Source organism: Peromyscus eremicus, chromosome 6, assembly GCF_949786415.1.
Source record: "Peromyscus eremicus chromosome 6, PerEre_H2_v1, whole genome shotgun sequence".
Lineage (NCBI taxonomy): Eukaryota > Metazoa > Chordata > Mammalia > Rodentia > Cricetidae > Peromyscus > Peromyscus eremicus.
Window position 1 is genome coordinate 100,999,946 of NC_081421.1, and position 19,185 is coordinate 101,019,130.

At 42.9% G+C, this 19,185-nt stretch overlaps 1 protein-coding gene across 2 annotated transcripts; it reads right to left on the bottom strand.

Moving 5' to 3' along the window:
• Positions 1–4,338: 4,338 nt before the first annotated feature.
• On the bottom strand, positions 4,339–17,958 carry Rrh (retinal pigment epithelium-derived rhodopsin homolog). 2 transcript variants are annotated; one of them, XM_059265009.1, is made up of 7 exons: positions 17,850–17,958; positions 12,642–12,832; positions 9,127–9,226; positions 8,458–8,611; positions 7,464–7,632; positions 6,299–6,477; positions 4,339–4,435 (listed from the first exon to the last, which is right to left on the bottom strand). In XM_059265009.1, exons 1-7 carry the CDS (start codon positions 17,956–17,958, stop codon positions 4,339–4,341), a joined length of 999 nt encoding a protein of 332 aa, XP_059120992.1. The 2 variants fall into 2 exon arrangements, with proteins under 2 accessions (XP_059120992.1, XP_059120994.1); XM_059265011.1 differs by lacking the exons at positions 9,127–9,226; positions 12,642–12,832.
• Between the last annotated feature and the right edge of the window lie 1,227 nt (positions 17,959–19,185).

Consider the following 19,185-nt stretch of genomic DNA (forward strand, 5'->3'; position numbering starts at 1 on the left):
GCTCGCCTGGTATGAACAAAGGTCTGGGTCCAGTCTCCAGCCACATAAAACTGGGTATGGGGGGATGTGCCTATAGTTTCAGCATTTAAGAGATGAAGGCAGGAGGATCACATTCCAAAGTCATCCTCAGTACATAACAAATTGGATGTCAGTCTGATACATGGACGCCATCTAAAGAAGAAACACAGAAGGTCAATTGGCATGTCTTTTAGCAATATTTAGCAACAAAATAATTTTTGAGACATTGTCTCGCTATGTAGACCAGGCTGGCTTTGAACTCACAGAAATCCATCTGCTTCTGCTGGGATTAAAAGCCTGCACTACTATGCCCTGCTGCAGGGGATGAAATCTAACCTAATTTAATATCTACCTCTACACACAAAATAAATGAAGTTCACGACAATAATAAAAAGATTTAATCTTTGTAGTATATAATTCTGTCCATCAAGTTTAAACTTGAGAAAAGATTAGATAACAAGAAGCCTGCCATGGCCATACAGTTTGTAAGAAAAAAAAAAGAGAGATTTAATTCTGTAAAAATAAGACTATTACATGAAATGTTATCAAACACTAATAGAAATCATATATAAGCAATAGAGTCTGGAAAAAATTGCTTAATCTTAAAAAAATCATATTGCAGCTGTTGAGACTGCACAATTCACCTGTTCACCAAATATTTACTGAGTACTTGCCAACCTCCAAACCAAGTACTAAAGGTACCAAGATAAGCAACACATGGTCACTAAGCACTACAGAAGGAACTCGAGGGATAGAGACACAGGTCAACGAGGAAGCAAGAGAACATGTTCAGCCTGTGTAATCAGGCAAAGCTTTCCTGTTGGGTGGCCCCTGAGCTCCCACACAAGCAGAGGGAAGCAGGAAAGAGTGTGCTGTGTGTGTGTATAAAGCTTCAAGAAAACCTCAGAGAAACACAAGCGTTTTCTGTTGCTCGGGGCTAAGCGGCTGAGGCTACAGAGGAGGGGCCTTAGATGCCCTGTTAAAGAGCCACACTTAGCTTCCAGGCAGCAAAAGCATAAAGGTTAAGCCGTGAGTGGCTCATCAGGTCAACAGATTACAGGGGATTTCTTGGTAGCAGTGTGGAAGGGTTCAGAGCAGCGGTTCTCACCCTTCCTAACGCTGTGACCCTTTAATACAGTTCTTCATGCCATGGTGACCCCAAACCATAAAACTGTTTTCCTTGCTACTTCCTAACTGCCATTTTGCTATTATTATGAATTGCAATGTAAATATCTGGTATTCAGGATATCTGATATGGGACCCCTGTGAAAGGGTTGCTCGACACCCCTGTCCCCAAGGGGTCACAACCCACAGATTGAGAGCCACTAGTTTAGAGCAGGCAAGAGGGGAGTTGGAGGCTTTAAGGAGGCATCCCTGGCTATGGTCCGAGTGAACAGCCATGAGGCTGTAACCTTGGTGTGCTGGTGAGAGTGTGGATTATAGAGTTTGGAGAAACACAGAGGTGGGGGAGTCGCTTGATCGAGTGTGGGGATGAAGAAGACCGGATTTAAGAATAATCCCAAGGTTTCCTAGTGCTCAGGACACAGTGGTGGGTGGTAGGTCTGGGTTTTGATGGGTGGTAACTCTGAGTTACTGGGCACAAGAGGAAGGACATAGGTTGGTGGCAGAACTCTGCTTACTATGTGACCAAACTGGTCTTTGCATTGTCGGGTTTATGGACGTTCTGACCTAGAGAAGCAGGCCAGTTGAGTATGGAAAAGCTGTTTAGAGGCAGAGCGTCAAGCCAGTGAGCCCAGTGACTATAGGGAGCCAGATTCCACACTTGTAGTCAGTCTTATTGTCTAAGTTAGCTGATTGATACAGGGTTAAAACAGTAGAGCACCACTCAAGTCCTTACAGTAAAGTGAAGTTACCCTTTACTTGTTAGAAGTGAACTCACAGCTTTGCAAACTAGAACCCACCATCGGGTCTCTAGATACCGCGTCAAAACTGTCTCTGCCACCACACTGCTCCCACGACCCTCACATGTCTCTGTAAGCAGCTCAACTGAGGGGCTGAATGGGCCACCAGCTCCTGGCACAATGCACTCAGGGCCCTCCGGGAACACAGAACATTTTAATGTTGCCACAGGAGAATTATAAAAAGCTGAAAAGTCTCTCTGGGTCTGTGCTGAGGAGGGAAGTCTCTCTGGGTCTGTGCTGAGGAAGGAAGTCTCTCTGGGTCTGTGCTGAGGAGGGAAGTCTCTCTGGGGCCAGGCTGAGGAGGGAAGTCTCTCTGGGGCCAGGCTGAGGAGGGAAGTCTCTCTGGGGCCAGGCTGAGGAAGGAAGTCTCTCTGGGGCCAGGCTGAGGAGGGAAGTCTCTCTGGGTCTGTGCTGAGGAAGGAAGTCTCTCTGGGGCCAGGCTGAGGAGGGAAGTCTCTCTGGGGCCAGGCTGAGGAGGGAAGTCTCTCTGGGGCCAGGCTGAGGAGGGAAGTCTCTCTGGGGCCAGGCTGAGGAGGGAAGTCTCTCTGGGGCCAGGCTGAGGAAGGCTTTGGCCTTGAAGCTAAGGGAACCAGTCTTCCTTCATAGTTGTGGTGATAAACTTGACAGGATGTGGAAGCATCTAGAAGACAAATCTCTGGGCATGTCTGAGGGACTTTCTAGATTGGGAGAACTGGGGTGGAAAGAGTCCCTCTAACTGTGGGCACCACAACCCCACGAGCTGGGGTCCTGGACTAAAAAGGAGACAGCAAGTGAACACCAGATTTGATGTCATTCTGCTTTCTGTCTGTCGTTACCATGTGACCAGCTACCTCGGCTGCTCCGCATGCTGAACTCAGTTCCCTCCAACCCTGCCTCCCTTACCACAGCAACAAGAAAAGTCACTAATACAGCAGGTTTGAAAGATTTGAAGGACTGGAATGAATTTTTTAAAAGCTGGCTATGGAGTTAATGTATGATTGCCGTGGGCAAAGGCAGAAGATAGAAAGCCAAACTAGGAAGTTCTAGCAATTTACCATTGTTTACACAGAGAATGGTCTCATAAACCAGTGGGCAGGATTTTAATATGCTGACAAAGGGGTTAAGGAGGCAATTTACGGGGGGGGGGGGGGGGGGGGGGCAATACATAAATATATATAGTCTAACAAGCACTTAAAGAGATGTGAAATAAGATGAATTCCTACTACAGTATATAACTCATAACTGAAATATTATAGAGCATTATTTTTTGAGGAATATGAAGTGAAAGAGTATACATGGCCAATACGATGCAGACCTACCATCTAGAGATAGCTAGTAACAATAAATTCTTTTACATTTCTATCCAATAACCTTAGCCTGGATAAGACTCAGATAGAATAAATTGATACCCACCCCTACAAGTATATTTGTATTAACATGTCCCCAATGTTGGATCTATTAAAGCAAAAACAATTGAGGCAGGCATGGTTGTACACATTTGTAATCCCAGACACTGAGATGCCGATCACTGCAAGTTTGAGGCCAGGCTGGGCTACATAGGAGACCTTGTCTCAAAAGAAAGCTAAGTAAAAAATTGAAACAGTTTTGTTGTCTACTTTTTCAATAATGGTATATTGTGCTATGTTTAATAGTCACAGGCATTAAAAATGACAGACTGAGCCGGGTGGTGGCACACGCCTTTGATTCCAGCACTCAGAAGCCAGAGGCAGGCGGATCTCTGTAAGTTCGAGGCCAGCTTGGTCTACCAAGTGAGTTCCAGGACTGCCAGGGCTGTTACACTGAGAAACCTTGTCTTGTAAAATCAAAAAATAAAAAATAACAACAAAATACACAGATGTTATACTGTGATAAAATGTATACGTGCAATGGACTGGCATGATAGAAAGCAGTTGTGCTTAACGCTTGAATATTTTTGTTTAAGTAATATGAATTAATAATTGATTCTAAATTCAAATGTTTGAGATCCTAAAAATATCTTTATAGCTGGAAATATCAAACAACTCACTTCAGCAATTAATTATAATCTTGATTAACTTATTATTAACTTTTCCTAAGACTAAAATATTCCAATATTCTAGAGGCTGTTTCTTGTCTAATGGAAAACTCAGTCCATTTACAGGTCCTCAATACACTGTAATGTGTGCCTGGGTTCACCAAAGGGGATCTGAAGACTCATTTATCCTCGAGGACACAGTGGCTCTTCAGCACCTACTGCACAGACAGAGCTGGGCTGGCTGCCTGGGAGGAACCTGCAGTCCAACGGCAGCAGTCTCTGTCTGCACTCCATCTAAATGGGTTCATATTTAAAACAAAATTAATGGATTGCCAAAAAAAAAAAAAAAACAAATAAAATGTTTGGTGGTATATTTTTTTCTCAAATCTCAGATTCTTCCAGGAGTCAATGGGCTTGAGGCATATCCATTGGTACAGAACTTGTCTCAGGCATTGCTTGGTGAGGCTGGCATTTAAACATGGCAAACATGGCCTTCCGAAACCTGCCATAAGCAAACAAAAAAAAATATGTTATTCTATGATGACATGAAACGTTGAAGGCATTTGCAGTTTGTCTAAAGAGCCACTAGTGTTGATGGGCATCTCTAAAGAAGTCGCTGCACCCAACCAACATCTCCAATTGAGAACCTTTATAAATATACAGACAGATGGCATAGTTAAGACCAATTTTGTACCACCGATGACAAACCTGGAGGATATCTGATAAACTCAACATCTATGTACATTTAAGATGACACCTCAACTGCCAAGTGCAATAAGTTCATTTTTCACAGATCTGGTCCTCTGTGCAAAGGCCAGTTCGATTTGAGGAGGCTTGAGGATGGCTGGTCTATCCCAGAGAACTTTGCTGTGGGATGTATGGCAAATGTGTTGCTGATTAATCAATAAAACACTGATTGGCCGTTGGCTAGGCAGGAAGTATAGGCGGGGCAAGGAGGAGAATAAAGCTGGGAAGTGGAAGGCTGAGTCAGAGAGACACTGCCAGCCGCCACCATGACAAGCTGCATGTGAAGATCCTGGTAAGCCACGAGCCATGTGGCAAGGGATAGATTTATGGAAATGAATTAATTTAAACTGTAAGAACAGTTAGCAAGAAGCCTGCCACGGCCATACAGTTTGTAACCAATATAAGTCTCTGTGTTTACTTGGTCGGGTCTGAGCAGCTGTGGGACTGGCAGGTGAGAGAGATTTGTCCTGACTGTGGGCCAGGCAGGAAAACTCAAGCTACAGAACTTCCAGCAGATTCTGACCTCAAAATATGCCCTTTGGTCTCCTTGTGTGCTCTGCCTCATCTGCAAGTTTGTGTGTTCTTCACGTAACTTCACTAAAGCTGTTCTCTCAGATCTACGCATTAGCATACACATTTAAACAGACACAGCAGCAGCAGTCTGTGATTCAGCAGGATTCAGCACAATTGGTTCATTATCCAACAGTAACAGAAAATGAAATAATCTAAACTTGACCCAGGAGTTCAGTGAAGGGACGAGAGCTTCTCTATTATACTCTGTGATTGACTGCTCCTGGTGAGTACACAACTAACTACCCACTGAGAGCCCAGAGTCTTGTCTGGGCTTGCTGCCTGTTTACTCTTTTCTTTGGAAATATACCTTGGTGGGACAACCATCCAAACCCAGTTTACCAGTGACCAGCCAGGAACTTTTCTGCTATGTGGTCATTTGAGATGAAGGCTGTCTTTGGATGCTGAGCGGGTAGAGTTTGGGTCTGGGTTGCCCAAGGATATTTCTGCCACCATGTGGAAAGAGTCTGTCACAAGAGTAGAGCTCTAAATATATAAGGTCTTGGCTGTTTTCAGCAGTTTTATAAGCCAAATAACCTTAAACTAGGTTGTTGTCCTGGCTGGTTTAATGTCAAGTTGACACAGTCTAGAGTCATTTGGAAACAGAGAACGCCCCCATCAGACGGACCTGCGGACAAGCCTACGGTGCATTTTCTTGATTGACTACTGATGTGGGAGGGCCAGCTCACTGTGGGCAGTGTCATCCTGAGCAGGTGGTCCTGCGTGCTCTAAGAAAACAGGCTGAGCAAGCTTGTAAGCAGCACTACTGCATGGCCTCTGCATCAGTTTCCGCCTCCAGGTTTCTGGCCCGAGTTCCTTCCCTGACTTCCTTCAGTGATGGACTGTGATGTAGAACTGTAAGCTGAAAGAAACCCTTTCCTCCACAAGCTGCTTTTGACCATGGTGTTTTATCACAGCATTAGAAATCCTAACTATGACATCTGTCAAAGTTTTCTGTCACCTCTGAAAGTCTTAGAACACTAGCCACTGCCTTCAACATTCTTTCTGTGTTATCATTTTATTCAGACACACAATAAACACTACTTACTTCTTATTCGCGGCAACATAAATACAGGGGTTGTAGAACGTAGAGGATTTTGCAAACAGCGGAGCTATGATGGCCATTGCAGGAGGAATCTTTCTGGGGTCTCCAAAACAAGCCCATAAGCACACGATGGAGTAAGGGGACCATGCCAGCAGAAACATCAGTATCATTATCACAGACATCTACAGAAAGAGATAACCACCAAGCCTAGCATCTAAAATGCTCACATGACTACGACATCTGCAGTAGCATGAGGATTTAGGCTAGAATTTTGTTGGCGACATGGAAGAGGCTGGGGCTCTGCCCTCAGTGTTCTTTGTTTTGGCTCCTGAGCTCATCTACGATAACAATCGCAAGTGACTGTGCTGATCCACATGTGACGTTGCTGCTAAGGCTGTGACACCCCTGCAGGGAACACCCTTTCATTTGGTGTGCTGGGGGAGCACACAAGGCTGGCTTCAAGCGAACATGCATGCCAACCCTCTCCAACCCACTTGGAGTTTCACTGACAACTGCCCACCCCCATTATTATTTACTAATCCCAACCAAACAAACTTTCTAAACTCCATGTGGAAACACAGTCCTATGTTAAGCTCGGTGAGTTCTATCAGTAGCCATGTGGCGGCATGTTTTACATACAGTACAAACTATGTGGAGAGGAGCCCTTTGCACCGTGTGTATATGAAGGGAAAGTCTCTGCTGACAGAGCGGCCTGACCAGGGCAGATCAATGCACCCCAGGGTATAGGAAGGATCAGCTCCAAGGGGAAGGCAATGTGAACCTTGTGTCTGGTGTGTTTGCACATACCAAAAGGAGACAGAAAGCTATATTATCTAACCAAATACTGCTACCATACCTCAGGTTGAGAGAGAAAGGTGTGTCGAGGTGGGGGGTTGGGGGGCCAGGACTAGGACCTTGACACAGGAATCCTCGGTCTACAGGAGGAAGTCCAGGGGTCGGAGCACACAGAGACATCCAAGGAACAGATAGGCATAGTATTCAACCATATGGGGACAAACACCAGCAGAAAGAGCAGGGCAGTGAAAATAGGGGGAAAAGAAAGGAGCCGGGGGGTGGGGGTAGGGGTGCGGGGAGGTCCTGGGACTTTCCAGCGATGTATATTTAAAGCTTTGCTACCAACAACAATTCAAGGATTTTGACTTCTTACCTTTGTGACATCTGCCTGGTCGGCCCAGTCTCTGTTGAGGTATGCAGTGCAGTTCCGGGCAGCGTAAAGTCTCATGGACTGAGTGACATGGTAATAACAGTAAAACATCACCATCAAGGGCACAATGAAATTCACCACAATAACCATCATGGTGTAAGACACAAAAGATCTGGAAATAAGAAACAATGATCATGACCATTCATTTAATACCCTAAACCAAGGAAAGGGGAACAGCGTATAATTGCTAGAAATAATAGCAGCTGTCATTTTATTGGTAAAAAGCTTAGGAAGTATGTTTGACTTATATTTCATAGTTCACTTAGACCATTAAACCTGTGGGTTAGTTCGTGCCAGCTAACTATCTTTGTAAATAAAGTTTTATTGAAACACAGTCATGTACATTCATTTATATACTGTTGATGGCTACTTTCACAGTATGATGGCAGAGCTGAAGTGTTGCCTGAAGTTTGACCCTTTACAGAAACATTTTTAGAAGATTTTGTTTTTGAGTCATCTTTCATTTCCCTTAGTGAACGAAATGATCCTGATTTCCATGGAAAACCTAGAGAAGTGTCATTAAGTCAGGGCAAATCCTTGCAGGGACCCTTAGCATACTCTTGGACCCCAGACCATCTGGAAAAGAGAACACAGAGGTGGCCTTGGTTTGGGTTAGAGCTGCCTGCTCTCTGGCTTCACTAACCCTCTTCCCACGGGTGACCCAACTCTGAGATGAGTAAAGAGTGGGAGGGTGTCCCCACGCGGCCTGAGCAGAGGACAGAGGAAAGAGCAAAGGACTAAGGAAAGGGACAAAGGGAGCCAGGCAACCTTGACTTGCAAGCAAGCATAATCCGCTCTTTTGTGTGTCTCCATTTGTATCACACCATCACTACCAAGGATGCCTTTCTCACAGTCTTTCCAAGGACACTCATGGACAGAAGGGGGAGAGATGTCTACCTCAGGAGCATCTGACTATAAAGTGGAAGCCCATCCTTACGCATCGTTTTTCCGCCAGTTTATGGTACAGGTGGCCCCAGTAGGATCTGGAGCATAACTAGCCCACCCCACGATGGGCATCAAAGCCCAGAAGAGGCCGTTGATCCAGGCGCCCAGGATCATGCTGAGGTAAGTGTTGGTGGTCATTCTTCCTCCTGTTGGGAAGCACACGGAAGCATTAGTGTTGTTCACAATGACAGGACTCACTTTGGCTCCGCTGATGACTCAAGCACATTCTCTACAGAGTACCTTAGAGCACACAAAGCCTGCCGACGGGGTTTCACATTGTGACAAAAATGACAACCTAAAATCTCAATGATAAAAGTGTAGAGCGTAAGCAGGAACAATAATAGCTTTCCAGGCCAAGGAAAACAAGACATACAAAGTCCCAGAGGGTGAAAGTGCCTGGCCAGTATTCAAAAGTGAGAGTGACCCTGGATGAAAGGTAACCAGGGCCAATCCTGCAGAGCCTTGCAGGACACCTAATGGAACCTAGATTGTATTTTAAGTATTGTAGGGAGCCATCAAAACTTTTGAACAAGGGTTTCTAGAGAAATAAGACTGAAGCCTGATTACAAACCATTATGCTTGTACCTTAAAATGAATACATGTTGAGTGACTGTTATATCATAAATGACTTCATTGAGAAGGACAGGAAACGTGCTATTACCTACATCAGGACAGCAGATGGTCAGGTACCGGTCCACAGCTACAACTGTGAGCAAGCCAATGCTCACCATTCCAAAAAAGATATTCAATCCAGCATAAACCTGAAAAACAAATGGTTAACAGTCTGCCATGCCAATGCCCTCCCATGAAACATTTACATTTTTTACTGTGTATATACGGTGTATGTATGTGTGTACATGTACCTGCCATGGCACGTGTGTGAAGGTCAGAGGACAATTTCTGGGAGATGGTTGTCTCCTAACACCGTGGGTTACAGAGAATGAACTCAGGTTGTCAGGCCTGCATAGCAAGCATTTGTACTGGCTGAGCCATCTTTCCAGCACTAATCACTTGTAGTTTTGTCTCATTGTTAGAATACATTTCAAACATATTAAATGTTCATATGTTGGAACTGTGGAACAAAGGTTACGGGGGTAACCAAGCACTTTTGGGTAGAATTTGAGGCCTGCTCCACAGGAGGGAATTCACGCATGACACCATAAATATGGTAAAAAAAAAAAAAAGGAGGAACCTACCGCTGTTGTCTTCCTAAACGGGTGAGCTGCTAACTGACTTCTAAACATGCTTAGACACACAGGCATGTGTTACCCTCTGCCCCTGGCCAGAGACGCTTCTCTCTGCAGTAGTCAGCAGTTAGTGCAGAGGCTCTTAGCTGGTCAGCGCTGAGAACAAGTTGCTGAGAATAATTGGGTACTCAGCCTGAAATGGACATCTTTATCAGTCCCTCCCCAACAGAAGGCTCAGGGAACATCACAAAAGAAGGGGCAGAAAGAACGCTATGCAGTGCTGCCCTCTGGATATGGCGTGGCCATTACACCCATGATGTATAGCAGTTATGGTGACCTGTACAAGATCAAGCCAACAGGATCTTCTAAAACTCAACAGGCAACACTAATTTCATTCACTGGGTTACAGAGTATGTGTGAGAGTGAGAGAGAGGGGGAGGGGGAAGAGAGGACATGAAGGGGGCAGAGGGATGTGCTGGTAATGCCTGGAGGAGTAACAGGTGGTGGAGGGTTTGGGGTGGATATTATTGAGATACATTGTTTACATATATAAAATTGTCAAATAAATAAAAGATATTCTATTATGGGCTGGAAAGAAGGGACTCATCAGTTAAGAGAATTTTGCTGCTCTTGCAAAGGACCCCAGCAACAACATGGCAGCTCTCAACTAACTTCAGTCTGAGAGGGATCAGATATTGTCCTCTGACCTCTGCAGGCATCAGGCACACACATAGTATACATACATACAATGGAACATACACGCAGATAAAACACTCATACACACACACACACAAAGACAAATATATACATCTAAAATTTTTGAAGATATTCTATTATGCAAATCCATATTTATTGCTATCATATTTTATGATAGCATGGAAGTGGAACCAAACTCAATGTCCATCAACAGATGACTGGATAATGAAAATCTGACACATATACAAAATGGAGTATTATTCATCTGTAAAGAAAAATGAAACTTTTGGGAAAAATGGGTGAACCTGGTAAGTGTAATATTATTGGATGAAGCTCAGAATAAAAATTGTGTGTTCTCCCTCATATGTGGATCCTAGCCTGTAAGGTATATATGTAATATAAATATAAACAGGTTAAATGTAGGCTCAGTATGTAAGTTGGAAAGTAGACCAAGAGACAGTAATATTAGGTGATGAGGAAGAACAGATATAAACAAAAGCATAGAGCTGTTATTTTTAAAAAAAGGATATAAAGCGAATTGGCTTTCTATTTTTAAATCTATTATATGTTTTTTCTTTTTTCAGGGTAGATATGTAAATTCAACTTTCTGAGTATTAAAGTAGTAAGAACCATAAAAAATTAATGTAATTGATAGTAAAAGTATAAAACCATAAGCAAAGTTCTATCGCCTCAGAAAGGCCATTCTGACTGTACAGAAGTTCACTGAGCAGCAGAGTTTGAAACTGGGCAGTGTTGAGTGGCCTCCTCAAATCAGCTGTGTGGTGTTCTTCTCTGTGTGTTAATTTAAAAAGTAACTTTCTTTTTAAAACAGAAATGTTAAACCTGATCTTAGATTTGATATTGCCTTCAGTTTTGCTTGCTAGCATTTTCAATTAAAAGAATAAAGAATTAAGCTGGGCATTGTGGCACACACCTTCAATACCAGCACTGGGGAGACAGAGGCCAGCAGCCCTCTGAGTTTGAGGCCAGCCTGGTCTACAGAGTGAGTTCCAGGACAGCCAGGGCTATACAGAGAAATCTTGTCTTGAAAAAAGAAAAAAAAACACCTATTTATTCTTATTTTATGTGTATGAATGTTTTGCCTGCATGCACATAAGTACACCATGTATATGTGTGATGCTGGATCCCCTAGAACTGGAATTAGGGGTGGCTGTGAGCCACTATGTGGGTGCTGGGAACTCAGCTTAGGTCCTCTGTAAGGGCAGCAACCACTGAACTATAGCTCCAGCCTTAAGTGGTGGTGTTTGAAAGGGTGAATAAAGAAACAGTGAAGGGATAAGACAGGGACAGTGAGAAAAGCAGAAATCTCCAAAAGTGGAAAGGGGTGTTAATATGACTATGCACGGGGTTTGGTGATTACACTGATAAGGAGTAGAAACAAACATTGTCTCTTCCTGAAAGGAGGCCATGGTGCAAGACAGAGCAGGGTACCTACTGAGCTTTCAGAGAAATGGGTAGCACAGAGTGCTTGTGTTAACTGCCAACCCAAACTGGTGGAGTATTTCTGCACCTCCTAACAGAACCCACATCTGAGACAATCATTCATTTACATGGTTGTTGTCTTTTTAATGTATCTTCCATGTAGAGTGTTTACTGAAGCCCTGTTTATAAAAGAAAAATTCAGGAACAAATGCTTAGTCACAGGGAAATAAAGACGTATGTTGACAAAACAGAGTGCATGCATGTGGTACAAGACATACATACATGCAGGCCAAAGACTCTACACACAAATATAAAATATTAAAAACTAAATGTATCCTCAGTCATTACTGAAGCTATTTCCACAAAAGCAATGAATCTATTATTTTACAGTATCTTGTTTTAAATTACTAGATTTTTGTTGTTTTGTATGTGTGATGTATATGTGCATGTAAACATGTGTGAGGTACACACACACATGTGAGCATTTGGAGGCCAGGGGTTGACATGGGTGTCTTCTCTCTTGCTCTCCACTTTTTAGTTTTATTTTATTTTATTTTTTAGGGTCTCTCCCTGAATGGGGTGTTTGGCTAAACTTGCTTGCCTCGAAGCCCCTTGGATCCAGCCACCTGCCTGCCTCTACTTCCCTCCAGCTGGAATTAAAGGTGTGTGCTGCCACGCTTGGCCTTTCCATGGGTGTTGGATCCTAACTCAGGTCATCTTGCTCCCACAGCAAGCACTTTACCCATGATCCAACTTCCCAGCCCTAGTTCTTGGGATTTTTTAAAAGACATTTAAATTTGCATCTGTTTTCTTTACTTCATTTCATTTTCATTCCAAAGAGCTCCAATACCTGACAGCCTGTATATCCGAATTTCCAACTTCCATGCAGATCTGAAGCAGCAGACATGGGATAGCCAATGCTACTGACCCCTATATCAGTGAAAGCCAGGTTAATAATCACTGCATTCGTGGGTGTCCGCAGTTCCTTGTACTTAATGAAGATGCCCAGAACTATTATGTTGCTGAGAATGCTTATTATACCTAAGGATACACACAAAAGGATCATGCATTTTGTTTAACATTAATATTTAGAATAGAATAAAAATTAAATACTGAAGTCACTTCAAAAAAGATAGCAATCCAGTTTAGTCCTCCGGTTTGAAGAGGTCCTGCTCTTCTTAAAACTGTAACATCTTGCCGGGCGGTGGTGGCGCACGCCTTTAGTCCCAGCACTTGGGAGGCAGAGGCAGGCGGATCTCAGTGAGTTCGAGGCCAGCCTGGTCTCCAAAGCGAGTTCCAGGAAAGGCGCAAAGCTACACAGAGAAACCCTGTCTTGAAAAACCAAAAAAAAAAAAAAAAAAAAAAAAAACTGTAACATCTTCTGTAAAACAGAAATGAAATGAAAACACAAAGAATCTGTTGATTGTGGAAGCCAGCACTGAAGACTGGCTCAAATGTCATCACCATTGACCATCTGTCTCTAAATACTCCTGTAGCTTTCATGACTCCAACATGTTGGGATTTTTAGGACACAGGAATGACCAGCTACTCTCTCCTGTGGCAGACTACTAAATTCCTCTTCTTTCTGCTTAGTTTCCTTTCTCAAGCCTCAATCAGTATTCCATCCTAACAGCATTTCTGTCACATGTATATTTTTTAATTTGGTTCATTATCATTAGGCACATTAAGCATAGTAAGATCATGTGACTCCCCCAATATTTCTTAAAATTCAACTTGTCAAAATTGAAATTCTTCATTCAATGCATGAGTTTGTGCACACACGCATGCCCCCCCCAATACTCTTAGAATGCATACTGCAATATTCGACCATCCAGACAATAGGCCGAGACAGATTTCTGGTTTATTGGAACATCACGTCTGATGACATCATAGCTGTGCGATCCTCAGTCTTGGAATCAAGACACTCAGCATTTTCAGCGTCTCACCGTTGGACAGGCCCAGACAGCTTCTTAGCTTGAGGACTAATGTTATTAACCAGCATGCTAGCGTGGCCACTGATAATAAGAACTAGTATTGAGCACACTGGGAGCAAATGTTAGCCACATCAACATTCCCTACATGCTGAAAGGATGCATATGTTTTTCATGAGCCAGATGTAGGCCATCTCAGGTCCAAGTGGTAGAGGCTGCTGTAAATCAATTTCAATGGAGAAGCTAGAACCATTACTGGACTTCTTTCTAGAAGGTTACACAACAAACAGAAGAGAATTGTGTTTCCCTGGAAAAAGAACTACTTGATGAGCAATCCCCAGTTACTGTCCACACTAGTGGGAGTAATCCCAAACACCAACACATGGAAGGATCAGCTAAGTCAGAACTTCCATTCTATCCTGGTGCTCCCATCAAACTTTGTAAGCATCCTTTTACTCCAATCTTCCATGTCCCTGTTCTCTGTCCTCCACATGGCTGGTACGCTTGCTCCATCAAATAACAAGCAATAGCTCTACTGGAAGCTCCCAGTTCCCCCAGTGCTTGAAGAATGAAAAGTCCAGTGTCCTAACCTCATTGTCTAGGCTCTTGGCCCAAATCTGTTGTTATCCTCTTTCCACACGCATGGAATAAGCCCACTGTTCTAGCAGTCTGCAAATACATCAAGCGACAAATCTTGACTTCGTCTTTTTCCCACTTGAAACACTGTGCTCTCCCTCTGTATATGTAAATGCTAGCCATCCTTTAAAGTTCAGGCCAAGCCCAATGCAGCTCTGAAGCAGCCTCCTCTTCATGGGATTCTATATTCTTCTCCATCTGTTCTGAGGGTGCTTGCCTGTATTATTTCATTCTGGAGTGATGCTAAGTCATTCAGCTTTTACACTGTCCTACCTTCTACATCTCAGGCTCCTAATGAATTTTATCTTGAGTATGTGCCACACAGCACGTTTTTGATGAATGGAATACCACTAAAACTCCAGTCAGCCCAATTTCTATTATTCCTTCAAGCACCATGACAGCAAATTTGACAGTCCTTTGGCTCTTTTTAGCAAACATACGAGAACTACAGTGGGGACGAAGAAAAGAAACACCTTGTAATTTGGATTCAAAAAGGGTTAAATACAGCACATAAATTGCTGCCTAGCAAGTACATAGTCAGAAGAAAGTAACTACATTTTGGGGGAGTCTCCAATATGTTGGTACTACACAAATAATTGACCCCTTTTCTCTATTCTCTCTAGTTATCTTACACACTACATTATTTCCCGGGTTGCAGGTACTTTCCAATGACTGTACAGATCCATCAATCTAAATTCTAAGTAGCCCTACTCTCCCACCTTTTGAAATCACCCCCCCCCATTCCTGTAGCTCCCCTTCTATCTCTTCTTGGTCTACCTGATAGTCTTTCTTCAACACTACCATATTGAATGTATATTTTCAACTCTGTCCTAGACGCCTTTCTTTCCCAGTTCAGCATTTTGAGTGGGTTCATTGCATCTGAGATTGGTGTTGTAGAACTCAAGGCCATATGCGAAGCTGAACTTGGGGGCATCACCCCCTATCTGTCCTTCCCCAGGTATGTTCTCATCTTGGTGAACTGCATCATCAACCGGTAGCATCCCCCACCCTAAGCCCCATTAGAAGTCATACTCGATGCTCCCTCTTCTTTCCCGGCCCCACATCAAACCATCTATTCTACCTTCCAGCTCTCGAGAGAGTCTACTTCTTTGTGCCTCCCCTAAGTCCCTACTGCTCCAACTTCAGGTCACTGCAGTGGCCTAATGGTCTCTCAGCTACCATCACAACACACATCTGAAATGCAACAGATACTGTCTCTATTTAACCCTTTGGTGACTCACTATAACCTTACAGGTTATGTGGTCCAGTATTGTTTGGTACTCAGTTAACTTTTTCAGCCAACCTTTCACTGCAATTTTACAATTCACCCATGACGAATTATTTCAAATCCATACACTTATCATACTCTCAATTCTCAGCTTTAAGTGATGGAAGAGAGAGTGCTCAAGCATATTAAATTAACAAAATATTTGTAGCAATGGAAAATGGTAAAAGTGTACAGGAGCTCAAATCCAAATGAAAGATTAAAATAAAAATTGAATCTCGGGGGTGGTAGAGATGGCTTAGTGGCTAAGAGCACTTGCTGCTAATCTAGACAGATGACCTGAATCCTGTTCCCAGCATCTCTGTCGAACAGTGCAGAACCACCTGTAACTGCAGATCCACAGGACCTGACACCTTTTCTGGCCTCTGTAGATATACATGTGGCAATCATTCATCAAGACACACACAGACACATAAGTAAAAACAGATTAGTACAACTAGGCCAGGCATAGTTCAGAAGCGGGAAGATCTTGAGTACAAGGCCAGCCTTAGCTACACAGATAGTTCTGGGCTAGTACAGACAATAGAGCAAGTTCCTGGTTCAAAAGAATTAATTAAATACATATATAAAATCAATAAACTCAACAGTAAAAGAATCTACATAGGCACATGGTGAAAATAATAAACGGAATGATACTTAAGGGCATGCACCTTTCTCCTCCGTTCATTCTTATTTGGAAGCTCAAGTGGTTTTTTTGTTGAAGGAGGAAAACGAGGGGATGGGAAGAACAAGAGATGCTTGACACACAGAACAAAGCAGAGGTGAGACGCGCTTCCTTCTGTTCCTCTGCAAAGACCTAAGCAAAGGTCGCCTGCCCTGATGCTTCCTAATAAAACCGACCTATGGAGTTACAGAAGGGAGTGCTAACAAGTAGGCCTCTGTTACAGCCGAGTACCACTTACAAGCATGTGCTGGGAAAATCTCTTCAGCTCTTCGTCTGTATGAATCAGGAAACAAAACTCAAAAGCAGCTACAAGATCTCCTTAGGAAATTTCCTTCACGTACTGATCTTGTGAGCAGATTTTTCCGCTCTGTATGTAGTCTCACTACATAGCCCACTCAACTCTGAAATCCTCAGCAATTCTCCTGCTTCAGCCTCCAGAATACCAGATAAATTTTGGATTTTCCCTGTCACCTACAATTAGCTGAACCAAAATTTGTCTATAGTGTCTCCATGTGATTCTGGAAATGTGGGCCCACTTTTTGCCTCTTACCACACAGAAGTATTCAAATAATTAATCACTGTACCACTAAAATTAAAAGGAAATTGGAGCCCAAGTCAACTGTGAGGTAAAAGCTAGACAGTTGTAAAGTAGACAATATATCTACTTTATATATCTCTCACTCTGTTTTTAGAATTATGATTGAAATTTTCAGAAAAGCCAATCCAAAAGACAATGAACCCAATGTAACAGTTACTAAAACCTGCCACTGCCTACAGTTTGAGATTAAGTGGTTGCTGATTATAAAAGCCACGGCACTGACAGAATTTGTCATTTCCCTCATGCTCTTCTCTACAAATAAGCCTTTATCTTAATTTAATATCTGTACCATCAAGAGCATATATGCCCAACATCTATCCATGCCCCTCAGGTGCCTTGATGACATTTAATATACTCTTCCTAACAATCATGACAGATCCCTTATTATCATTATTTTACAAATGAGAAAACACAAGAGTAAGTAGGTGAAAGTCTTGTGCACACTTTCAAAGATACTAAAAGCCCACCCCTCCAGCTCCCGCTTCCCATGACTGCCTGCTGGAGGAGCTGAATTTGCATACTGTATCTGCACACCGTACTTTCTTTTTCAAACCTGAGCTTTGCCTCCAGTACCTTTCAATCCTGAGTTAGAGTCTACCAAGAAGAAAACTACGCAAATTATGCATGAGAATGGTAAATGATATAAAGCATGCCTCTACCATGGTGCACACTCAGCTCATGTTTACATTTAATGTAAGAACCAGACATATGACAATTTTTATTCTAAAACTTCATTTTATAGCGTTTCTCGACCCTTTACTCTCATTTATTAAAGTCTTCCATGTCAAGAGGCAGCGTTAACAATGCTTTCGTTTATTCCTTCATTTCCATTTTCTGATTCTTACGGCTCCCTTGGTTACCAGCTAGCCCACACTGCACGCCTGTACCAAGCACCTCCACTTTTCTCCCACTCCAGAAGCAGGTAACTGAATAAACACCCGTACCTGCCACAATCAGGTAAGCTGCAATGATGCTGTGTTCGGTCTTGGAGAAGACAGAACTGTCTTCATCCCTAGAGCCTGAAGTGTTTAAATCTGAAGTGTCGCTCAGCATTTCGGAGCGTCCAGACCACCTTTGGAACAGCCTTCGGGGGATGGTGAGCAGCTTCCACAGCCTGTCAGGAAAGTTCTTTCAGGACAAATCATTTCCACTTCTAGACCTCAAAGAAAGGCTTTTTCATTAGAGGCCCTCCATTAACACACTTAATTGGGCTGAAGAGGAAAAGATTTTAATTCCTAGAACAAGGGGAAAGCTCCTTAAAGAGAAATCCCAAACACCACACATCTTAAGCAATTTAGTTCCTGTCTTTTATTTATAAGCAGATTACCAAGCAAATTCTATTCAGACAAACAAATGCAACTCAGAAAAGCCGTCAGGAGCTGATTGAGTGTCATTTGGCCTGACATTGAGCACTCCCCCATCGTCACCAGCTATTCAGTGAAGGACTGCATTTCTGTACTCAAGATTGAACTGCTACGGACTGGGTGAGTTCCTTCACCTCAGGTCCCCGTGTTTACTTTTCCTAAAAATTTGAATACACTATTGACTCCCTACTTCCAAATCTCTCTATGAAAGGATCGATATTGCCTGGTGTAATCCTCATGCTTTCTTTTCTTTTCTATTCATACGAAAATATAGCCTAAGAAGTTAAGGTTTTTTCCCACCTTCCTTTCAAATAAAAATGAGGAGATCTACTATGTGTAACCAGCATGTCTCTGTGCATGTAACACAGAAACACACATGGTGCGGCTTGTTTCCCCAAAATACCATCCCATAAATACCAGTCTAAGCATGAGAGCCACGTGTTCCATAGCGTGGATATGACATGCTCTATGCCACCTCAGTTAATTCTCCCACAATTTAACATGCATGTAAGTTCATTTAGTCAACCACTCAGTTTATCAAGTACAGGATAATCCTAAATAGTCTATATTGTCACATGAGAACCTAGTATGAACATGCATTGCTAGGGTAAAGGGGTATCTCAATTACTTTTCAACATTAAACTATAATTCTGTCAGCAGAACTTCAAAGCAAGGCCCAAACGTCACCAAATTTCAGTGCAGCGTGTAACAAAACCACTAGAGGGCTGTACTTGCTCATCACCATTTCATTAGAGGGCCTTTCTGGTTGCACAGTTCTGTCTAGGAAACAGGTTGGGCTAGCTGACCAGTATTTGAACTTTTAAAAATGTGATTAAAAAGTGCTTGTTTTTAATAATTGAATGTGAACCAGGAATATGAACCTATCATGTAAATCTCAGTATTCCAGTTCAGGAGG